Source organism: Peromyscus leucopus, chromosome 9 (genome assembly GCF_004664715.2).
Source record: "Peromyscus leucopus breed LL Stock chromosome 9, UCI_PerLeu_2.1, whole genome shotgun sequence".
Classification (NCBI taxonomy): Eukaryota; Metazoa; Chordata; class Mammalia; order Rodentia; family Cricetidae; genus Peromyscus; species Peromyscus leucopus.
The window spans coordinates 6,056,577-6,080,350 of record NC_051070.1 but is presented as its reverse complement, the minus strand read 5'-3'; the positions used below and the strand labels follow the sequence as shown (position 1 = coordinate 6,080,350).

General features: G+C 46.0%; 1 protein-coding gene across 1 annotated transcript in view; it reads right to left on the bottom strand.

The window, feature by feature from the left end:
- Positions 1–23,774, bottom strand: part of Abcc4 (ATP binding cassette subfamily C member 4) — a 227,867-nt gene that overhangs the window by 33,656 nt on the left and 170,437 nt on the right. Inside the window, exons 21-26 of the mRNA XM_028868209.2 lie at positions 20,711–20,861; positions 14,969–15,088; positions 13,773–13,883; positions 12,775–12,875; positions 11,319–11,510; positions 2,240–2,395 (exon numbers count right to left, since the gene is read on the bottom strand). Coding sequence (XP_028724042.1) covers positions 2,240–2,395; positions 11,319–11,510; positions 12,775–12,875; positions 13,773–13,883; positions 14,969–15,088; positions 20,711–20,861 — 831 coding nt within the window. The remainder of the gene's footprint in view (positions 1–2,239; positions 2,396–11,318; positions 11,511–12,774; positions 12,876–13,772; positions 13,884–14,968; positions 15,089–20,710; positions 20,862–23,774) is intronic.

Below are 23,774 nucleotides of genomic sequence, written 5' to 3'. Positions count from 1 at the left end.
TTAAAAGACCCTGTCAGAATATACTCACAAAATGAAATCTATCTAAATATAAAATCATTTAGTTTTATTATTATTATTATTATTATTATTATTATTATTATTATTACCATCATTACATTTACTTAGATGAGGATGCACATGTGCCAGGGTGTATTTGTGGAGGTGAGAAAACAATTTTTGGGAGTCAGTGTTCTCCTTCCACCATGTAGGTAAGATGAGAACTGAATTCAGGCCACCGGGCTTATCAGCAAGTGTCTTTACTCACAGAGCTGCCTCGCTGACCCCTCCCCTCTGGTTTCAAAGCTCACAGGTCAATGGTACTAACTTTTTATGCTCTTTTATAGTAGTCATCACCAATCACAGAGCTTTTATTTTTCTTAAATGCTTAATCCCTATATCCATTAAACAAAACCACTGCCCATCCCTGCCTTCTCCAGTGCCTGATGGACACTACTCTAATCTGTGTCTCCATGAATTTGACCCTCCTCACATGAGCAGAACCATTCACTATCTGCTCTTCTGTGACTGGCTGGTTTGAAACACCATCATGCTTTTAGAGTTTACCCATGTTGTAGCACGCATCTGAATTTCCTCCCTTCTTAATGCTGAGTGGCTTCCCACCGTTTGTATAAACCATTTTGTCTTTAGCTATTCATCTGTTGACAGACACTTGGATGGCTTCCACCTCCTGGTTACTGTGAAAAACACTGCTATGAACACAAATGAATGAATGTCTCTGCCATACATACCCTGCTTTTGATCCATATGTATGCATGATCCATGCACACACACACATATACACACACACACACACACACACACACACACACACACACAATTGCTGGATAATGAGGTAGACCCGTTACAGTCTTGTGAGGAGTCCCCATACTGTGTTCTACAGTGGCTGCATCATTTTACATTCCCACCAGCAAAACACAGAGTTCTAATTTCTCCACAACGTCTTCACAGTGGGGTGGCAGTTCTATTATCTTACAGGTCAGGGTAGGAAGTGACAGCTGACGGAGGCCACAGGCTCAGGGCCCACATTCTCCTTCTCACAGGGTGTTAGGTTCTCTATACTTTATAATAGACACTTCAAGGCCCGTGATTGGCACGCGCTCAGAAAGCATGGCTGCTTGCCCTCCTCTGGGGTCTCTTCTCTGTATCTCTCAGGAATGAGTGTGCATGTGTGTGGGGTTCCTCAGTTCCCCTCGATGGCCAGATGATTACGGAGTGTGAGAACATGCCAAAATAGAATCCCCAAACAGCAAGCCCCAGCTGAATCCACACAGGCGTCCAAGCCGAGTGCAGGATGAAGCCATCAGGCTCCACGGCTGCAGGCCTGTGGGGTCAGGCCCGGCGCTGCCTGTGGCTGTCTACCTAGGAGACAGTAATTACTCAATAAAGACTTTCTGAATTACGATGGGTGGAACTAAAAGCAGCTCAACAAGAAACTAAACTAACTACAAGCTTCTCGTGTGTACGTAATCCAGTCTCTAGACTGCTTAAAAGTCTTCTGCTGTGAAATAGCCAAAAAGAAGACATGGTCAGCCCGGGAGGAAATGGCAACTCCGACCTCCACCACCGCGGCTGCCAGGTGGGCCTGTGTGAGGCACTCAGGCTGCACCGAGGAATTCAGACTTCAGCACAGTTCTCAGCGGGACACCGCAGCCGCCCTGTGGGGTCTGTGGAGATGCAAACCATTCCTAGTCTCCCCCAGGAATGCTCCCTCCCTGGTTAGAGTCACTTCCCAAACGCCCAGATTCTGAATGGCTACCCAGCTTTCATGGGCCCTGTGACTCTCACAGCCTGTCTCTGCCCCACACAAGACCTTCCACAGAGACTCACGGACTACAGCAAAAGTCCCTCGTCACACTTAGGATCTCCTGACCACTAAATGTTATGTGATTATCAATGAGTAAAAGTGTAATACCTGGGGAAGCTGAATCCAGAATGAATCTAGGTAAATAGCACTGAATTTTCCCGTAGTCTATCTGTCTCTGACTACCCCCACTGCCCGTGCACGCGCGCGCGCGCACACACACACACACACACACACACACACACGAGGTATCTATGGAAATAGCTGTTGAAAATATCTGCTGAATTATGGCCCTATTGGCTATTGGTTAAAGGATCAATCCTTTCATTCAATTAAAAAGCTAGCAATAAAATTAAAAGCAATTAAACTTCAGTACCCTTGTAAAAGGAACGTGTGTGGACGCTCTACCAGGCATACCTGAGGTATGATTGACATTTTCTTCCTTAAATCATGCAGTCCAATTTCTGTTGTCAAGATCTTATCAATCCAAATTTTTCCTTCAGGTTCTGACAATCTGAAAAGGGCTGAGATGAGGGAACTTTTTCCAGCTCCTGTTCTTCCCACAATTCCAACCTATAAAGAAATCCAGAGGAGGGATTAAAAATTAACCATATGTAACCGACCTAGGCGAGCATGTTCATTTTCGAAGGTGAATTATGAAACTTTCTATTGTGTGTTGCCTAAAAGTTCCTCAGCCTCAGCTCTGTTCACCCGTGAGACAGGGCAATTCTTCATGGCAGGCGCTGACCTGTATGCTGAATAGCATCCCTGGGGGGGTCCTTTCTACATGTCCATAGCAGCCTCCAAACTGCGGCAACCTGAAATGTCAAGTCTTGGCAAAAGTGCCCCGGGTAAGACCCACTGGGCATAGAAGAGTCGTATGAATGTTAGGGATTAACCAGTAGCTTCCTCAGGATGTGACGAGAAGGTGGTATTCCATGCATCACTTCCGAGGTGTGGGTGCAGAACTTTGAGAACTGCTTGGATAATTCCATAGAGGTATTAACAGCTCATTCCAGAAGTGGTATACATAAAGAAGTATATTTCAACCAGCGTCCTATCATTTACAATGGATTCATCTTTGATAGAGAAACTAAATCGCTTGTGGTTACTAACCATCTGGTTATATTGTAACCTGAGAGGAAATACCTTCAAATTTGCAGATGCAGGTCTCCACATATTAAAAGACGGTAACCAGTAGCCCAAACAGGCATACTGAGATCAACAACAGCAGCACCACAAATAGCCTTTGCTATTTACATGGGGCCTTTCATCTGAGCAGTTCAAAAGGCACTTTACACACCAATTAATACTCACAATTGCCCCTTGGGAAAGATTCGTGTGAAGAATCATTCCTTATTAAAGTCGGAGCACAGAGAAATGAAGCACACTGACAATAAGATCAAAGAATCAATGTAACGAAGGTGAACACTGGTTAGGAAAAAACTGAACTGTAAAAACTGGCTTTTAGGGGTGTATGTTTAAATCCATGAGCAGAAACCTAGCCTTTTCTCCAATGAGCTTGCTCAACTGGTGAAGAGTGTCCAAAGAGATGACATCATCCTTATTAAAAATCTGGAGTCAATGAAGGGCATAGACATGCTTTCTATCACCTGTAAATTAATTCAGTAAATTACAAAACAAAACAAAAAACTTCACCATTTAAACTGGAAGGAACCAACTGAACCAAATACTGATTACATGCTGGGAATCTTACATGTTAGGTCATTTCAATACTCTCAAATACACTCAGCAATAGCCCTTCAAAAACTTATAGAGAATAACTGTAAGAAAGGTGGCTTTATCTAAGTTCTTGAAATCTCTGCAGATGTTATCCACTACATGGGCAGCGCTAGCTTACACCTCGCAGAGGGCTGGGTTGTGTACATAGCTGTGTGTGATTTGTTCATCTCTGGATATTTGCTCATACAAACTGCCACATATGAAGACAGGCAATTCATGTTTGTGAATGTGGAAAAGTGACCCGTTGGTGAAAACCCAAACCACTGCAGTCTACGAGGGAACAGCTGGATGTGCCCACGAGAGACAGGGAACGCTGAGAGCAGCCTGAGACAGTGAACTCCGAACGTAAGGGAGGATCGTTAAAAACAAAACACTGATGGGAAGTTTCTCCCCATCAAAGTGAAAAAACTATCATCTGAAAGACTTTCATGGGAAATTGATGGATTTTCACAGATGCTGATGGAGAAGGCTATCACCAACTTTATGGAAGTACCACAAAGTGACACACAGAGATGGTCTAATCTTAGTTGCTTTCAATTGCCTCAGTTTCCCCAACTTATATAAGATTGATCTCTAACAATCACAGCAACATGTTAGACTTCAGAAAAAGATTATGTGCATGTGTGTGTGTCCATGAGTGAGGGTATGTGCATGAGAGTGTGGGTGCCTAGGAGGGAGAGCCCTGGATGCTGGAGTTATGGGCAGTTGTGAGCTGCCCATTGTGGATGCTAGGAATTGAACTTGGGTCCTCCAGAACAGCAGCATGTGCTCCTAACAGCTGAGCCATCTCTCCAGCCCTAACATGTTAGACTTTTTATGTGGATCAATCTTATTATATTCCATGTTCAGTGGGACCAATATCCAATGCTCCACTCAACAGAGCTGCTGCTTTGGGCTTCCCCTCAATTTCCTAACTTCTTCCTCAGCAAGATCCCAGACTCCCATTGCCCATCTTACTTCCGGCTTCTCAAGCAGCCTGATACCACGCTCCGAAGATCTTCTGTTTCCTAACCTGATCCCTCTGTTTTTAAACCCCACAGCCAACTGCTGAATGCAAGGCCACATTAAAAACAAATAAAATAAACTCATCCCAATTAAAATCAGCACAATCAACTTGGAAAGTTAATAAATACCAACCCTAAGTTCAGCACTCCGATGAAATGATTTTTTTATATGTGGATACATGTGTATACGTGTGTATTCGTGTGGTATGTGCTCCTAAGACATAGGCTCATATATTTAAACAACGCTGTGGTCATTTACTATTTCCTATAAATATTTAAAGCACATATAATATAGTGTACATGATTATTTATTTAATAAATCTCTTACTTGTGGATGTCTCAGCTGCTTACAAAATATCTTGCTCTTATAAACAGCATCATGTTAAGTATCCTTGAGGCTACACCTTTGCAAACAACCTTAATTATTTCCCTAAAATAAATCCCTAGGCATGGAACTACTGAGCAACAGGTATAAGCACTTCAAAAGAAGATGCTGAGTCCTGCCAAGCCGCCCTGCGGAAGCAGATTCTCGATCTCCACTGGCACCCCACTACCTGCGCATCTCCACCCTGTGCTATAACTTTGTTCTAATCAGCATTCATTTGATTCCCAAAAGGAGAACCACATTCTCCATTTGTGTCTCACTAGCAGCAGATGACCACGTTGGCAACCTGCCTCCTGCCTTTCCTCGGCTCTCTGGGTACACCCCTGTCAGCTCCAGCCTCTGATCTGAAGCATAGCTCTGTTCCTGGTATTCTAGCCAAGGAACCTCCATACGACACTCTTGACCAACTTGTCCACCCTTAGCTCCACGGGGAATTCCAAAGGGTTCCTGCACAAGAACCTGTGTGTTACACACTTGGCATGCCTGCCTCGCAGGTAGAAATGAGTGTGATCCCTCCTGTGCAGATGCCTTTCACACTCATTTCTATCTGCTGATGTCATGTGTTTTTCAAATGCCCAATGGCACCAAACACTCCATCTATCCCTCATGCGGCTACCTCCACTCCCAATGGATGCCTCAGCGCCTTCTCTTTAAACACAAACGCCATGACCTACTATCTTCAAGTGGCTCCAGGACCATCTATCTGTTCAGGACTACACTGGGTTCTCCTGTATACAGCTGCATTTTCTGTCACGTTCCACGAAGAGGAAGGATTCCACAGAGGGTTAAGAGTTCATCTCAGCTTGAGCGGTTTCTGAAATTAGCCTCACGATATTCATGTACACAACATGCAGGTCGCTGAGGGGACTGACCTGGCAGGTAAGTCCCATAATCATGACTAAGATGGTAAGCGGGACGGACAGCCTCTCACTTTCATGGGGCGGACGGGTTCTGTACTGTACATGGCTAAGTCACCTTACTCCTGACAGCCAAATCTGATCACACATTTACCGCGTTGATCTCTGTGTTGGAGGTGAGACTGCATGGTGAGATCCTATGACTCTTGATTTTGCAAAGCAGAAAATGGAAGGCTGTTAAGAACCTGTGACTCCATCAGGGATACCTGAGCCCGTAACTGTAGGAGTGGGACTAAAGCCTGGATCGATCTGTTTCTCACCCACTGTGTGGAGAGCTCACTAGTGGGAAGGCGGGACCAGGTTAGGGTACTTGCTAAGCAAAAAGACAGTTATTCACAGGACAAACTGGCACCACGGCACAGGCTAAGAGAGAAGCCTGAGGCTGACAGGTAACCTGGAAGACAGAATAGAACTGGTGTCCAGTCTAGGGCGGTGAAATGACTCTTAACAACGTGTGTGCTGGGGCTGGGGCTGGGGCTGGGGTTGGGGGCGGGGAACGACAACATGTGCCACAGCATGTGTGTGGTCAAAGCACAGCTTGTAGGAGGCTGTCCTAGCCTTCTAAGCCCGAGTTCAGGTGGGATGAGCGTGAGCTCAGATCATCAGGCTAGCAAACACCTTTATCTTCTGAACTATCTCACTGGCCCTGAGTTTACTCTTATATGCCAGAAGGTGATGAAAAGAACTCAAATCTGGCAGTTCATGGCCTGGTATGTAACAGAGACTGCTGTTCAGGGATGGTTGGATTGCATGTGAAAATAGTCTGTGACAGAGGTCACCAGAAAGACGCAAATCCATGCATGACCATGTGACCAGGAAGACTCAAAGTATTATTACCTCATGATGGACAGAATTTAAAAGTAAAACATTACTCCTGGTCTACAGCGAGTTCCAGGGCAGCCAAAGCCACACAGAGACACTCTGTCTTGAAAAAAAACAAACAAACACACAACACACACACACACACACACACACACACACACACACACACACACACACGGACTAAGGCTCTAGTCCAGACTCTCATAGGCTGTCCCAGAAGAGGGTGAGGTAACCCATGGCGTCAATTTCAGGGTATAAAAGAAAGTTTCACAGAAGTCAAGGAAACTTACTCATGAGATAGAACGCTTAGCTGGAGGGCTCAATGAAATGCTAGGTCTGGGCCAGAGCGTCTCTGCTCTACCGAGTTCCCAGATGTGATGTTTCAGGCTTAGCTCGGAATAAGGGGCAGGCTGGGGAAATGGGAGTCCTGCCCAGGAGAGGGAGGAGGGCTCTCGGAGAAAACATTATGTAAAAAGGAAGAAAAGGCAAGAAACTAATATTTTTGCATATTATAGCAAGGTCTAGCACACATCTGTAAAAATGTATTATCAAAGTAATAGCTTTGAGCAAGAAAAAAAAAAGTAACACGGCCAAATCTATCTACTTCTAGAACTGGAAAATGCTTTCAAATGGCCCAGTACTCTCTCTGATGATCAAATCAACCACAAAATCACCTAAATGAAAAACACAGCCAGCGTTCAGCCGCAATCCGGAGACCTAGGGTGCTCCTGATCTCCTGTTCGTTCTTTCCAGAAATTAGGAACCCGGCTAGTAGTGATCACCGTTTCTTTACTGTAACTTCCGGGATCCCAGAGGATGTCACCGTAAGGGAACAACGTGTCATTTCTGCTGTGCTGGCACATCCCTATGTCTGAGCCTGAATCCAATACAGACCAAGCGGCTGTCAGCAACCGGGGGTCTGGGAAAAGGCGTCAGGAGAGGGACCCCATACGCACAGGCTACAGAGAACATTCCGGGATGCAGCTGCCTAGACACAGGGCCTCTAAATGTACATAAGCTAAGGCAATAGGCTCCCGAGGTGGGGTGGGCAAGACACAAGTCAAAGCTCAAGTGATTGCAGATACAATTCAGCCTTCACATTCAGTCTCCTCTCCAACCTTTTGGCATCTCAGGTGACCCTACGATTTGGGGTATTTTTAGGATCTCAGACTACAGGTCTGGGGCTATGCATTGTTTTCTAAGTCGCTCAACAGAGCTCCTTATATAATTCATCTTTTGTGGCTCCCAGGGAAATTGAAGACACGTGCAAATTAAGGGAATTGCGCCTGCGACGTCAGATCTGATAAGCATGCTGTCTGCAAGCAAGCAAACATCCTACACAGCTGTCAGGACACCACCGGAGAGGCTTGGCTTTCATCAGCGCTGCAGCTCATGTTTTACCCACACAGTCAGCCACCCCATCTTCAGACCTACAAGGAAGCCATGGAAATAATTAGGAGCGGGCTTTTGCCAAGCGGCTTACTAAAGCTGCTCACTGCATACCCTTTGGGCACCACGCTGTACATTCATTCTTTCATGTCACAAGGGTATCACTCATTAAATCACAGCTGTGATGAGGCCATTCAATGGGTTGGTGGTACGGAGAGTTTAAAAGGAGCAGCTTGCTAAGTATTTAACACTCCCGGGGCTGGGTGATAGTGCACGGTGACGTTTGCCTGTCACATGTAAGTCTCTGGATTCAATCCACAGAAGCATAAAAATAAAAATAAAGGGAGTGGGGAGGGGGAATTTCCCACGTCCTTTCAGGAGAAGGGCTGGTGACAGAGTTGTCTTACGAAGCGTGTTGTTATAGGCTTCTTCCTGCCTGCATATTGCTTCTCGGCCACTTGTGCTCACAGCCAGCTGTCCTCAGTATCTAGCATGTACCCCGCAGAATGCCATTTACTGGGGAATAAGGAAGGGTATGGTAGGTTCCCTAACCTCCGGAAGCCCCAGGACACGGAGAGATAGATACAGAGTTGAAAATCATACCAAACAAAACACACACACACACACACACACACACACACACACACACACACACACACAGACAAACCTGTGGCAAAACACACAGATGTATTTGTCTTAGTTACTTTGCCAAAAATACCCTGACAGAAACAGAGAGACAGGGTTTGTTTTAGCAGTCAAGGTTCCAATACACCATGACGGGGAACTCCGAGCAGCAGGAACATGAGGTCGCTGGCCACATGACCTCCACAGTCATGAAACAAGAGCAGTGGGTGCTTATCATGCTCCATTTCTCATGATCCCAGCCCTGGGAATGGTACCACCCGCAGTGGACCAGTCTCCTTACCTGAGTAAACTAGGTAAGATAGCCCCCCACCACAGACATGCCTAAAGGCCTGTCTCCCAGGTGACTATAAATCTCATCACACTGACAACTAGATTAACTATCATTCTTAACTATTTTATACACTTTCTAAACTGTGGGAAAAAAACATAAAATTCTCCATCATAACTACTTTAAGCACACAGGTCAGTAGCGTTAACTATATTTACACTGGTGTGCAATGTCATTGTTACCCACATCCAGAGCTCTTCTTCGTCTGCATTTCAAGAACTCCTGTGCCCATCACAGCCCTCGGCATTTCACGCTCCCCTCTGTCCCAGGCTCTGGAGACACCCCCCTTCATGTTTCTATGAGCTGGACAACTCCAGGTGGTACAGTGGATTCGTGTATGAGCCACGTATATGTGTTCTGTGGCTTCTTTCGCTCAGCGTAATGCCCTCAGGGTACATCTGTGTTACAGAATGTGTTGGAATTTCCTCCCTTCCCTTTTAAGACTGAACACCGTCTGAAGCATACTTCACCTACCCTCGATGGATACTCAGGCTGCTCCCACCTTTTGGTCACTGTGAGTGATTCTGCAATGAACACAAGGACAACAAAAACACTGCCTTAGAGCATCTAGAAGAGGGTCTGAGAGAAGAGACTTCCACTGAGGCAGCTTACATGAATGAAAATGGTTATAAGTTAACCTTAGAAGAACTTAAGGGGAGAGATACAGACTCAGAAGTCACAGACTTCAGCCTTGGGGAGGCTCTGAAATAAGAGCATTAGAAGGGACAGCGGCTATATAAAGCATAATGCTGGTCCTGAAGGGAAAGGACAGACTCTTCAGGTCCATAGGAACCAAGGAGCTGCTAACACTTACACCTTCCCATGGTGGAGAGGTTGAGTAAGTCTCATGCCACTTGGCCTGCCTGCCTGCCAAGGGGGACAGAGGCAGGCACCAGGTAGGACCCCCAAGCTTATCTTTCATCTTCAAGGGTGGGGAAGGAGCTGTGAGGCCGCAGCAGTTTGTTATCAACTGAGCATCTGGGGAGGGAGGGGCTACAGGGTCATGGGCTGATTTCTAGGAGAAAGAAAGAGCAGTTACAGGCTCTGTACTAAGGAAGTCAAGACGCAAGCGTCGGCCAGCGGCAGGAAAGGACAGCCAAGGCTGGGACTGCAGGTGCCCACCGAGAGCCTAGAGGACAGCCAAGGACACCATGTATAGGGGGTGCCTCTCTGTGCTGGGAGCCAAGGCTGGAGCGGCATGTGGGCACAGGGCTTCTTATTGCCTGGTTTGCTCTGGTCTGCTCTGGTCCTGGCCCAGGGCACCAGACTATGAGTTCAAGAGCCACGGAAATAGGTGCACTTGCTGGCAGATCAGTCCAGACCCCCCACCCCCCCAACTCCCCAGCAGGTTCTGAGTCTCTTTAATCTACTCTGCCTGAGTCTCTTCAGCCTGAGCTCTGGCCACCAAGCCCTGGATGGGCGCCACGGTGGCTCAGAACTGGCCTTACAGTTCTACCAGAGTATGTCTGGGCCTGTATCACAACAGCAACAGCTTGCCCAGGACAGGAGGCAACAGGGGAGCACAAATCCGTCAGCTGTGGGAGGTGACGGAGAAAAGAGAAGCGGGGTGTCCAACCTGTTGACACCGAGACAGGACAAGGTCATCTACAAGGCACAACTGAGTTAAAAAAGAAAAACTGCAAAACAGAAACACATCCAAGCTTTCAGTGAATGTATAATTTCCTGATGGTCTATGTTCACAGCTAACCTGGACCTCATGCAGGGGTTGGACACATCTGGGATGAAAGCAAGGAAAACCAAGGAAAGGGCCTAGGGTACCGGGTAAGGAGAGGAGGGCTGGAGAGGAAGACGGGATGAGGAAAAGCAATGGACTCAACAGAGGAATAAAAGCAACAGGAAGGAAGTAGACGGGGATGTCTCAGTGAAAAGGACCCAGGGATGGCATCAGATTAGATAATTATTGTGACTCATTAGATCAGATACATTATCTCTCAAGTACATTTAACTCTAGACAGGCTAAATGCCAGGAAAGACTAGGTTCTTCTTCAAAACAATGAGAATGCTTTTGATAAAAAAAAAAAATCAAAGCTATTATATAATACTTCAGAATAATTGAAAAAGTTCATACGTGGGGATTATTTTTAAAAGAGAAATAGTTTCCCATCATATGTTCCATCTCCAAAGACTTATCTCCTCACCGCTGGACTGACTGCTGGCAGACTGACTCTGCGGGAAGTGAGCATGCAGATGTGGCCTTACTGGTCAGCGGAGACTCTAGAGGAGCAAGCCGGTTTAAACCAACCTTTTCTCTGGATCTGATGAGGGCGGTCAGGTGCTTGAGTACCAGAGGCCCATCTAAGCTGTAGGTGAAGTTCATGTTGTCAAATACGATCACCCCTTCGTGGGGCCAGCCTGGGGGTGGGCGTTTCTGGTACTCCCAAGGGGCCTCCTTTTCCAGGTCTGTGTATTCAATCACCCTCTCTACAGAGATCATCTGGAAGAGAAAAGGCATCCACACAAGTCAGGAACCAGGGGCTTGCTCGTGGAGATATCCCACCTACACACAGCTGGGCAAGGCCCGCCCACGTGGGTCTTTACATCTACCAAGACTATTGAGGACCCTGACGACTTACAATTTCGCTCACCACCATCTGACACCTTCACTTACTAGAGCCAATCCCTTCGACCTTATAACACTAAGTGAAAAGCAAGAGGAGGGGCCGAAGAGACGGCCGGGTGGGTAAACCAACTGCTATGCAAACACGAAGACCTGGGTTCGGATCCCAGCACCTCTGTCAACAAAAATCTAAGCACGGCAGCATGGGTCTGTCACCCAAGTGTTAGTGGGGTGGAGACGGACGGCAGGGCTCATTGGCTAGCTAGCCAGGTGCACATGCAACACGCACAATACACACACACACACACACACACATGCACACACATGCACCTTCCACAAACACAGAAAAATGGAAAAGAAATTTTAAACCAAGAGTTTATAACCACCACTCAATAACCTCTTGCTACAGAATGGCCACTCATGCTAGACCAGTTACCTCATACATCTTCAAGTCTCACAGTAACGATTTCCATTGTATGAGAGAAGGGAAATGGAGGTATCCCATCTTCACTGTTTAGCTCATTGACAGGAATAAATATTTTGAAGAGAAAGCAATTCTCGTGCTGACTAAACCTTCTGCTATTGCCATGACCTGCCACCTTTGAGAAGCACCCTAGAGATGGGAGCTTGGCCACCAGGAACAAACAGCGGTAATCCTGGGGCCTCCTGCCTACTACTCCACCCCTGGGAGATGCCAAGGCTGGTGCTGAGCGCGTAGGCATGGGGGAGTGGGGAGAGCTATTAATTAAACAAACAGTCTCAAAATACTGAGTTCTTCTTTTACCAAGAACGAGGAGTTATCCATTAAGAAACAAAAATAAACAGGCCTCTGAGAAATTAGCCTATATCCTCTCTTGGATTTCAGAACTTCCCTCCTACAGAGGCATTTATTACATTTGAAGACAGCTTGTGATGAATCTAAAACCTGCTGACATAGCATACACAAGACAGAGAAAAAGATGTATACATTTTATTTTACATTAACATTAAGCAGATGGAAGCGGGACCTTAAAAAAAACCCAAAACTCCGTTAGCTACGATGCAAAAATAACAGTTTTAATATTTTACATAAGAATTGCTTTTATGCCATTGAATGGCAAAGGGGACTTTAAAAGGCTGAAAACTCTCGGATAAACATTACCATATTCTCCACTTCGGCACTTTGTCGCACAGACCACTGGAACATTCCCATGAGTGTGAGGGCGTAGGATAAGGCCAAGCCAACTTGCCCAGCATCCAAAGCTTTTTGAGGAGGAAGGAGAGAGGACAGTCAGTCTCAATGGTAATCCGAGCCTGCTACCTTCTGCTACTTTACCAAGAGGATCCAACGAGTTGTATACAACGAAAGTCATCTTTACATTTCTATGTATTGACTGAGATCATGATGCAATTTTAAAAGCTCATTATGAATGCTGAAAGACTATTTAGATGAGTTTATTAATCTCAGTAGTATTGACACACATTTGAGAAAGGGCATTGTATGTGTGAAGTGTAATGTTATTATTCAGACTCATTATGGTTTAAAGCCTGTTACATAATCCCACTGTCTATGTCCCATGTAACCACAGCTGGAAACCACTGCAAACAAGATGATGTGTTATAGGAGCCAATGCTTTTGAAAGTAAAATATGACTCCCACTGTTCTATTAATAAACACTGTAACTCACTGGTGTCACCGTAGAGGGGTTAGGCATGGTGAATTTGTACTGCAGATGCCAACACCTGCTCCTCTGGTACCCACCTGGCAGTGAGCATGCTGGGCATCTCTCACACCCATGTGCATAGGGACATCAACAAACCAAGAAGTCCCAAGGCTCAAATATAAAGCCCTAGTCTGGACAAAATGTTAACAGTAAACTTGGTTCTCATCTCCTGGCTACCAGATCAGAGATTTTCAGAATGTCACTGTATAGACCTCAGCTCATCCTAACAAAGATAAAAAGAACTCACCCAGACTCTCTCATCGGATCATACTGCATGATCCTACCCACTCTGACATGTTGTAAAAGCTTTAACACACTTTATTAGAACCACACAGAATGTGCCATTAGACAAGGTGGCAAGAGTTTAATTTAATAACTGTAAACACAGCTATAAATTGTAATCATACCATAAATAGTTATCCACATCTGCACTTACTTTTTGCCAGAATCAGGGACCCAAAGGCAACAACGATGACAAAAATGGCACAGATGGCATCCAGACGCACGGCAAACCATCTCGATGTCGTCAGAAACAAGAACCAAGCCTCTGGATTTGAGAGCCAGAACAAGCACAGTGAGTGAGTACGAAAGCCCTATTAACTGCAGAGAGCGCGATGGGCACTGAGTCACTGAGACAGAGTAGGGCAGCAAGGCCGCACACTCAACATTTCTAGAAAGTCAGGAAATGCAAAGCAATGTACAACACATACCCCAAACAGCACAGAGCATTTGCAAAAGAGAAAAGAAAAAAACAAGGAACTGAAAGATACGACTAAGAGGTAACAAGCAGGTATATATATACTCATAATAAATATGGAAAAATGGTCTTCTATTTCTGGAAGTACTAGGCTATAATATGAAGCCCACCAGCTTATAGGTTGACTGCTCCCAGTTCTACAGCAAAGGACACAGCTCCCAATTTGCCTCCAATACTTTTCTTACTTGAGCGTTCTGCACACACTGGGGTTGGGGATGGGACACGGCTTAGGGGCTGTATCTAAATGACTAGTGCGCTAAAAGGAACCTCATATAGTTTTTAAAGTGTCCTTGAGTCATCAGAACACAACGAAGGTGGGGCAGATTCTACAGACTTGAAGGGAGTTCGAAACTTCTGGGAGGAAAGAACTCACACAAAGATAAAGAATAGTAAGTGGGCAGCAGCCGTCAGTCATATCTATTGCCCTGTGTCCATCAACTAAATGGTTAGCTATCTATGGCCCAGGGCCCAAGAAGGGTCGGTCTATCACGGGTCTGTGAAATCAAGCTTTCCTGGAGCCCAGCCACAGCCCATGATGATGTACTGCTGCTGGCACTTGCCTCCTGCTTACAGCAACAAAGGAAGAAACTGCAGCGGGGACAAGACAGAGCTCACTGAAGGAAGCATTTGCCAGGGAGCCTTTTGGAAAACAGGTCTGCTGACTGAGGCCCTAGACAGACAGGGAGCCACAGGGCACCGAGGTGGAAGGATTGAGCAAGCCAATCAGAAGAAAGCCAGACACGGCAGAGATTCTGAGAGGCCTGAGTCCAGGAGCAAGCAGGGGTGCGGGCCAGCAAAGCCAATCGCCTACAGGCATCCAGCCCGAGGGAACGGCAGCTGCCAGCTTTTGAAATCGCTTCCAGAAATGTACAGACCTGAATGTAAGTCCTGGTGCGCATCAAACAGCTCCTGGAACCTCTCCTCAGCTCTGTATGACCGGATGGTCCAGAGTCCCTGGAGGGAGGAGGACAGGTGGGAGAAGACGGGACTCCGCGCTGTGGGAACGGGGATGGACAGAGAACAGGAAGCTCAGTGGGGCTGGACGCATGGTTCCCCCCGGCCTCCCATGCTCCACGGTGCAGACGCCATCGCCAAGCAAGACCCTGTCCACCCACCCTCAAACCCTGGTCAACGGAGCCTCATTTTAAAGCTGGGAATGAGTGCTTCTGTTCAGCACACCCTTGGCCAAAGTCAAATCTAGTTCCCTTCACTAGCCCATCCTTCCAGGTCTTTTCTTTCCTATACTTCCCAGCTGTCTCTTTGGGAAGAAATTACTTTTCACTGATTATTTTAATTTTGGCCAGTAGTATTCTAAAAAATAATTTCATTAGAGGATTTATCACAGAACATTCAAGCAACATATGTATGCATCTTTCTCCATCTTAGACGGTTATTTTAAGGGCTGGCATATGACTATCATTTCCAAATTACTAAAAGGGTACCCGACACAGACAGACTGACAGACAGCCAACAAGTAAGCCAAATGGGCAGGGTCTCCTCTGTGCACCCAAGAGAAGCTTCCTCTTCCCACCAGTGTGAGAATAGTCCTGTATGGTCACACATGTCTGGGTGCCACATTGCACATGTGCCCATACCACTGACCCAGATGGGATCTCTCTGGGCTGGCCTGGACTTCAGCATCAGTCTTTATGACTGCCCACTTGGAAAGTTATTCTCAAGGCAGAGGTGTGGCATGTGTCACTGTCCTTACTTTCCCAGACTCTCATTGCAGTCTAAGTGGCTTCATCATCGTACCAGAATTTAAAGGACAAATTCTCCTTTGTCAGTCTTTGACTATGGGGAATAATGTCCTGCATTGGGTTTTGTGTTTCCAGAATCCTGCATCATGACCACCAGGGTGGTCATGGCACGTGGGCTGCCCACTGTTAGGCAAGGATGGTTCCCTGGCAGGCTCGTACTACACCGTGGATAAGACTGTACTGAGGGCTAGAGTAGACCAGGAGCCCATGGCCCGGCAAACTGTCTTCAGAGGGCTGACAGCAAACACACTAGATAGCTGAAGATGACCCTGAACTCAGGGCCCTCCTGCCTCAACCTCCAGGGGACAGCGATTACAGGTGTGCACCACCACGCTCAGTTTTATGGTGTTGGGTACTGAGCCTCTGGCTTACTGAGTGCCAGATAAGAACTCTATCAGCTGAGGTCCACCTCAAGCCCTTGTTTATGCTTTTCAAGTGAGGATACTGACGAACCATCACCATGTGTCTGTTGATAAAGCATGGAGGGTTTGGGGGATATGAAATTCATTTTATAGCTTGCTGCATGGAGCTTATAAAATGAGGGGAAACAATCAAGAGAAAATGTGTGCCTGTCTGTGTGACCGCACTGTCTCCCAGGGGCATATGTACTGTGCACACAAGTGCTGCATGAATTGGTGGTGAGGTGTGTGTTGGGATACACATGCACCGGGACACAGAATCTTCCTGTACGTCAGAGTTCACTGGCGGGTAGTCAAGGAAGGAATACATTTCCAAAGACAAGACACTGGGGCCAGGGGAGGTGGGCAGCCTCTTCACTGAGCATGGGGCCCCCTGTTTCTCCCTGAGGCTCTTTCCTGACCGGGCTACCTGACTGTGGACACTACGCAAAAGAAGTCTTCCTGTGCGATATTCCTTTCCGAAAGGAAACATTCCCTGCACAGACCCCTGCCAACCAGGACTGCACTGTCTGAAGAACCTAGGTAACTGGGGGCGAACGGGTCTGAAGGTGCCTGCACGTTCACGTTCTCGCTCTCACACCCGTGCTACTCCCCCTCTTCAGTATACTGACTGCATGTCTGTCTACTCCTTAAAGATGGATAAGGGAGCCTACGTGGATTGAGCTCAGGCTCACAGCAGCCTTTTCTGTAGGCCTCAGAGAACATCCCACCTGCCATGGAATTGTTCTGCAAACAGAGCATCTGCACAGATGACCACCCTGCAAATCCCAGGCTTATTACTGTACCGGGAGAAGGCCAGAGTCTAGCTATGGAGAGTCTGGAGACACTGCGCCCTCATTTCTGGGATAAGTGATACCATGACAAGGAAACCCTTCAATCACAGCTGATGCTCTAAGAGGTGGTGGTTACCAGGGAAGATCACTAAAGTAATGTGTCAGCCTGCCCATCCTCACTGTTTCCTGTTAGATCAACGTCACCACTGGGTCTCAACAGCTGAGGTTAAGGACAGATCTACTTTAGAACATAGGTATCACTTCAGCCTTGAGCACCAGAAAACTCACGGTCAATTTAAATGTGCCCCAAGAAACTTCTGTACTTAAATGCAGCCCAGGAGGTCTTTTTAAAAAAGAAATTGTTGGAGTGGAGATGGCACGTATGTCCCATGGCATGCCCGTGGAGGTCAGAGGCCGATTTCATGGGGCTGGTCTGCTTCCACCTTTACGTGGGTTCCGGGATGGGAGAGGAGGGCAATCAAACACAGATCAGGCAAGCACCCTCACCCACCCAGCCACCTCAACATCCTACCCCAAGAGCCCGTTAGCAGGGCAGGAACCTGTACCATCAAACAGCGGTCCTGTTTCTTCAGTGCCCTGCTTATCCGCTCAGGGCCATGCAGGTGTCAGCTGGGTAAACTAAGGGCATTGCAAAGACAACTAACTAGCATGCAACATTATGGAGGTCTTTCCCCACATCAGTGCAAGAATATCCTGAAATAGACTATGACACTGGTGGCATTCCTCAGCCATTTCAGGCAGATAGAACCCCACATTTCATAATACTGTGGCATGTTCCAAGACCCCGAGGGCTCTCTGGGACACAACCTAAGGGATTCTGTTTCTTCTCAGGGAAGACTCATGGAAGACAGCTGCAGGCCACATTCCTGTTCTGCCATGACACCTTCAGGATGTCATTAAGTGCTATGGAAGACATGTCACTACTGTTTTTAATTTCCTTGTGTACAAAATTCTATTATTGCCTTTGGTAGTGGCCAGCAAGGACTTCCAAGCATTACCTCAGGCAATAAGAACCCTACAGGGCAGGTATTAACAGCCTTTACAAAGGGAAGAACACATTGGAGGTACTCAGAGCACTATACATAACTCTCTTACTTTCAACGTACCTTTAATCTGAGCCAGTGTCCCAAAAGAAAGACAATCTGAATTAAGTATTCCATGTATCACTGGATGCATTTTTCTCTAGACTCCGTCACACAGAAAACTCTCAAATCTTACTCAGCTAATGTCTAATGGGAATCTCCTTTACTGGGCTTCTTACTAAGCATCTCAAGTTGAACAATGAGGATCTAACATGCGACTCATTAAAAGAGCAGACTCTATGTTTTGAAAATATATATCATAGGTTAACACCTGGCTAGCTGGTGCCCACGGCAGACATCGCTAATGGACCACAGCACCCTGATAGAAACGGCACATGCCCTCACAATCTAGGTATTACTAAATGACAGTGTCAACTTGAGACAGGCATCCAAGTACTGTTGTGGTTTTATGCGATTCTCTACCAGTGGCCATCGCAATGTTTGCTTTTGCAAAAAATTAAATAAATAAAAAAATAAAACCAGCATGATAAACCCTCGCTAAACCCATCGATAGTTCCAGAGGCAGTTAGCGAGCATAATCTAAAAATAAAATCTAGGGCTCTAAAAACCTCTTGAAGCTCAAGGATGAGACAGGTTCATGCCTTCTTGTCACGGCAAACAGGTAGCTTTCTTTTGACGGTGGCATTGGCCACACGGACACCATCAACCGGTGCTTGATAGAAAACGGTGGAACTGTAACATCGACCCTCACTCAAATGGCTAACAAGAAACGGTTCATCTGGTTATCTTTAAGCTTCCTGTTGCAGCCAGCTAGGGTGCCGCAAACCCCGAGAGTCCAGCAGGGGCCCAGACAAAGGTATGAGAATTTCTAGGCCAAAACCATCTCGAGGTATGTCCTGGGCACCAAGACGGGAAGTCCTGTATGGAACCGGAAGAGAAAGGCTCAGTGGCTCTTGACACCAACAAAGGTCTAGGTCAAGGTGATGCTTTTGGGATGGCCAGCCTTTCTCTGAATATGTTCACAGCTTCCTTTGCAACAAGGCTTGTGAGTGAGAGACAGGGAAATGTGCAAAGGAGGGTCGCTCAGCAACGCCTTTGCTCTGACTCCCCTGCGCCCCGTCACTGTGGCAGGACACGTCAGCACGCGGAACACCCCTCTCACTGGAGCACATCGCAACGTGGGGTTCACAGCGGCTTCCCTGGCCCTGACAACTGGCAGTTTTCCACGGCTTTTATGAAGTGCCACCTGCTTTACAACGTTATGATTAATGTCTCTCTAGAGTTTATTTAAACACACACGTTAGGTCATGAGAAAAGAAAGTCGTCCTTTGTCCCGATGAACTTATAACCACAGTATTCAACACTTCCTGGCTCAGCCTTCAGAAAGTTGAGCTGGCTTTAAATTCTCATAGCAATTATTCATCATGGACACTTTCCGGGACCAATATCTTCCTTTTGGGGGCTGATGGCTCAGTGGTTAAGACTGCCTGCTCCTCATCCAGGACACAAGTTTGGCTCCCAGCACCTACATATTGCAGCTCACAACCGTCTGTAACTATAGTTTCAAGGGACCCAACAACGTCTTCTGACCTCCAAGAACACACACGTATAGATGTGCACACATCTATATAAATAAATAATTTTTAAAAGGTTACAAGTATCTTCCTTCTTTATTTATTTTTTGGCTATTGTCCTTATATATTTAGAAGAATTCTGTGTATATGGCTTTTAATTTTAATAATAATGAATATGCTCATGCATTCATAATGAGACAGGCTCCTGACCAGTTCATCTTCTGTGGTTACCTACAGAATAGTGATTAATCATAAAACATTTCCTTCTTACCCCCAAACGAGGAGGTTAAAGGGAGCAATAGACTAAATGTGCTTTTGACTGCCCTTCCTGCTGCTGCTCTCCAAAGTGTGAGTCCGTGCAGCCTTCACCAAGTGCTGCCCACCGTCAGCACAGACACTGAAAGAAGTGTCCATGCTTACAGTTCCAAAGGGTCGACACCCACAACCCATCATCAATGATGAGCACAAACCGTGCTTTCCAAGACCATGGCTTCCGGCACACAAGGAGTTTGGCCCCCTCCCCCTCCCCTTTAATCTGTTCCTTCCTTTGTCGCTTCCAGAACTTTCAGGGAAAGAAAACTTCCCTGATGACCTTCCTTCTAAGTTAGTTCCGACCCATGCTGAAATACTTGATCAGAAAACACTTCTTGTGTGCCTCCTCTGCGTATGTGAGGAGGTATGTCATGAGCAACAGAGGAGAGTCCCTTCCTCGGGGAGTATTAGTCTACACAGGGCATTTACCTCTTTCTCAGGGTAAGCTGCCAAGTCACCCTTGGGAAGTCACCTGCTCTACATGATGTAACAATGATCCCTGTTGGTTGTAATAACCACGTTCAATCGCTGAACGAATGCTAACCAGGTGAGAACTGGTGGAGCACCATCAGTCTGTAGAATTTCGTGGATCTTCTAATTGAGAAGAACTGTAATTAACAGTAATTAATTAATTAACTAACTGTAATTAACAGTTCTTCTTAATTATGGAAGCTTGGTGCATTTACCATACCCACCCAAGACCCTCAGTACTCACTTGTGGACTCCAGGCGCTTGACATCCCTTGATGTTTCTAAGAAATATCTCCGAAGAAACAAGAAGATGATGGCGAGTGGGACCAAGGGAATTATAATCCAAGGAATCACTGCGGCCGCCACAGCTATCACACTTATTACAAGGAGCAGCGTCTAGAACAGCAAACACAGAGAGAGACAGGGCCTCCTTAGCAAGAATTTCTGCTTCTCAAAACCAGACTATTCCACTCCCTTCTTCACAAAGCTTCATTGGAACTGTAGAGAATCCTTCATCCCAGGAAGTAACAGCAGCATGGTACTGACGCTGCTACTACGATGCCTACCCCAGGCATGGGATGCTTTAGATCTCCTTTTGACAGAGCCAATCAAGTGGGTTCAGATTCCCCAACAACTATGCTAAAAGCTTGGTGTGGTGGTGCAAGTCTGTAATCCCAGTGCTGCCCAGGTGGAGATGGTGGATTCCTGGGGTTTGTTTAATTTGTGTGAGAGTTTCAGGTTCAGTGAGACACTCTGTCTCTCAAAAAGAGGTGGAAAGTGACTGAGAAAGACGCCTGATTGGATTTCTCGTCTGTACACACACACACACACACACACACACACACACACACACACACACACACACACACACACGGGTGGGGGAGATGACACAAAGATTCATACTTGAAAATAAACGTAAACACACTGCTTTTTTTTATTAATATGTTTCCCCTTTCTCAGCATTCTTGGACTTCATTGGGTTTTTATGGTTCTACAGCCTCCTCCATGGTGACTGGTCCTCAGCCCAGCTGTGGATGTGACCGTCCTGTTAAATAAGAAACACAGAGCCAATGCAGAGATGAAAGCCCAAGAGGTCAGAGCTGACAGCAAGCCATAGCAGAAGTCTGGCAGTGGTGGCACACGCCCTTAATCCTGACCACATGACAGGCAGATCTCTGTGTGTTCAAGGACACCACCAGCATGGAGACACACGCCTTTAATCTCAATACCAACCATAGAGACCTGGAGGTCTGTATAGACAGGCAGTGATGAGGAGGTCATGTGGTTGGGTTTACAACCAATGAGAAGGCAGAATAGAAAGTCTATAAGAAGACAGAGACATAGGAAGTAGGTCTCTGGCGGAGGGAAGGACAGGAGCAGCAGTGAAGGGTAAGGTTTTTAGCTCTTAGCTACTGCTCTGACCTCTTGGGCTTTCATCTCTGCATGGGCTCTGTGCTTCTTATTTAACAAGACGGTTACACCTACATCCAGCTGATGGAGAGTAACCCTGACCAGCTCATGAAATAGAGTGAAAGCCTAAAAAGTTCAAAGGTGCTTGCCAACATAGTATACCAACTCTTGCTAATTGGGCAAATAAATTTTGTAGGAAAAATTATCTTTAATCCTCCAAAGCAAAATAACTTAAGGAAAAAGGAGTAAACGTAATTTTACCAAATATGTAAACTCTTAGAACACAAAATGAAAGATGGCTTTTTTTTTTTTACATTTTGTGTACCTGTACATCACAGTGGTAAACCCCACAAAATCTCCCCAGAAGGATTTACTATAAGACTGTGTGTGGTAGCACTCAACAGTAACCTCAACCCTTGGGAGGCTAAGACAGGAGGAACTCCATGAGTCTAAGGTCAGCCTGGGCTACAAAGTTATTTCCAGGCTAGCCTGGGCTATAACAACCTTGCCTCTAAAAGCGAGTGAATAAAACTAGAACAAAACATGCAAGAGTTTCCTTTGGAATATCATATTTTAATAACACAGATTATAAAACCACTTTCTTCAACACTTTTAATACAAGGACCTGTTTAGGTTTTTGGTACTTATCTTCCCATCTGCTTTGAGTTTGGGGGATGTTCCTAGGCATCTACATACAGTCTACTTTAAACCATGGGGTTCTGTTGCCGCTGTTCTATAGGATGTGTGTGCCAAAGAGTATGTTTCCTATAAACAGCAGTAAAAATGTAGTCTAATTTTATGGGAGCCACCATGCCATCTACACTTTTGGCTTATTTGAACTCTGTCTCACACCTGTCCCAAGTTCAGAGTAAAAATACGTGTTTGCTCACAACACCACTTAATCAGTATACGGTACTTTTTACTACTTGTTTACAGTTTAAAAATAAAACCAGGCTCAAATTGCTCACACCTCAGTGCAACTGGAAAGCTTTGAATTCTGCTGTCAGCGAGACTGCTGAGTCCGTTCCAAGTTGCCATGAATGTACATTGCCTGGATTGCCTTCCACTCTTACTGATTTGGTGGGAGATAAGTCTCAAGTGCAGTGAGCAAACCAGGATTCACTTTTTGGCAAGATTTCCCTCTGATTTAGCAAGGGAAAAAAATGATGGCTGGGTTTTGATCAGTAAGCTGTTTACTGATGTATGCATAAAAGGGACTCTTTTATCTACTATTTTGGGAACATGTGAGATAAAAGAAATTGATCTCCGAGTGGAAAAAATACCACAACAAATTGTGCTGCTGGGTAATACAGGATTCTTAGAGGGGTATTAAAAGTTTGAACAGCATATAGACTTTGAAAAGTATTAAGAAATCAACATGTAATTCCTATCAGATTAGATTCATCATCCTCCAGTTACAGGATGTGTCCAAGCAAAGGGGAAACACTAAGAACTTTACATGTAAGCCCCTACACTGTAAACACTGGGCTTGCATTTCATCAATAGGTACAACTCACACACAAAACACACCTCTGTGTGCCTCAGAGTCCAGAGGTTAGCTCTCGTTCCCAGGACTAATGTCTACCATTACAGAACCCACTTTGTGGCCTCTTTACCACGTATCTTCTGACCTCTGCTGATAGCCATCTCTGTGAAGGCAGAGCTTTAGGGCACACTGGCATGTCCGACCTCTCTAAGATGAAGCTTTTCAATTTGCAGACAGTCATCGCTCCGTCCATTCGCCATCTGGCTGATGTGACCATTTCACACCCATAGCTGCTCTGGGCCCTGGGTTACAGGTCGGTCAGCTCTGTCAGAATGGCCGGTGGGCTGTAGTCTGTTTGCGGATGAGTTTCCTTTTGACCTTTTCCAGCATTGATGCTTATTATAAAACTCAAG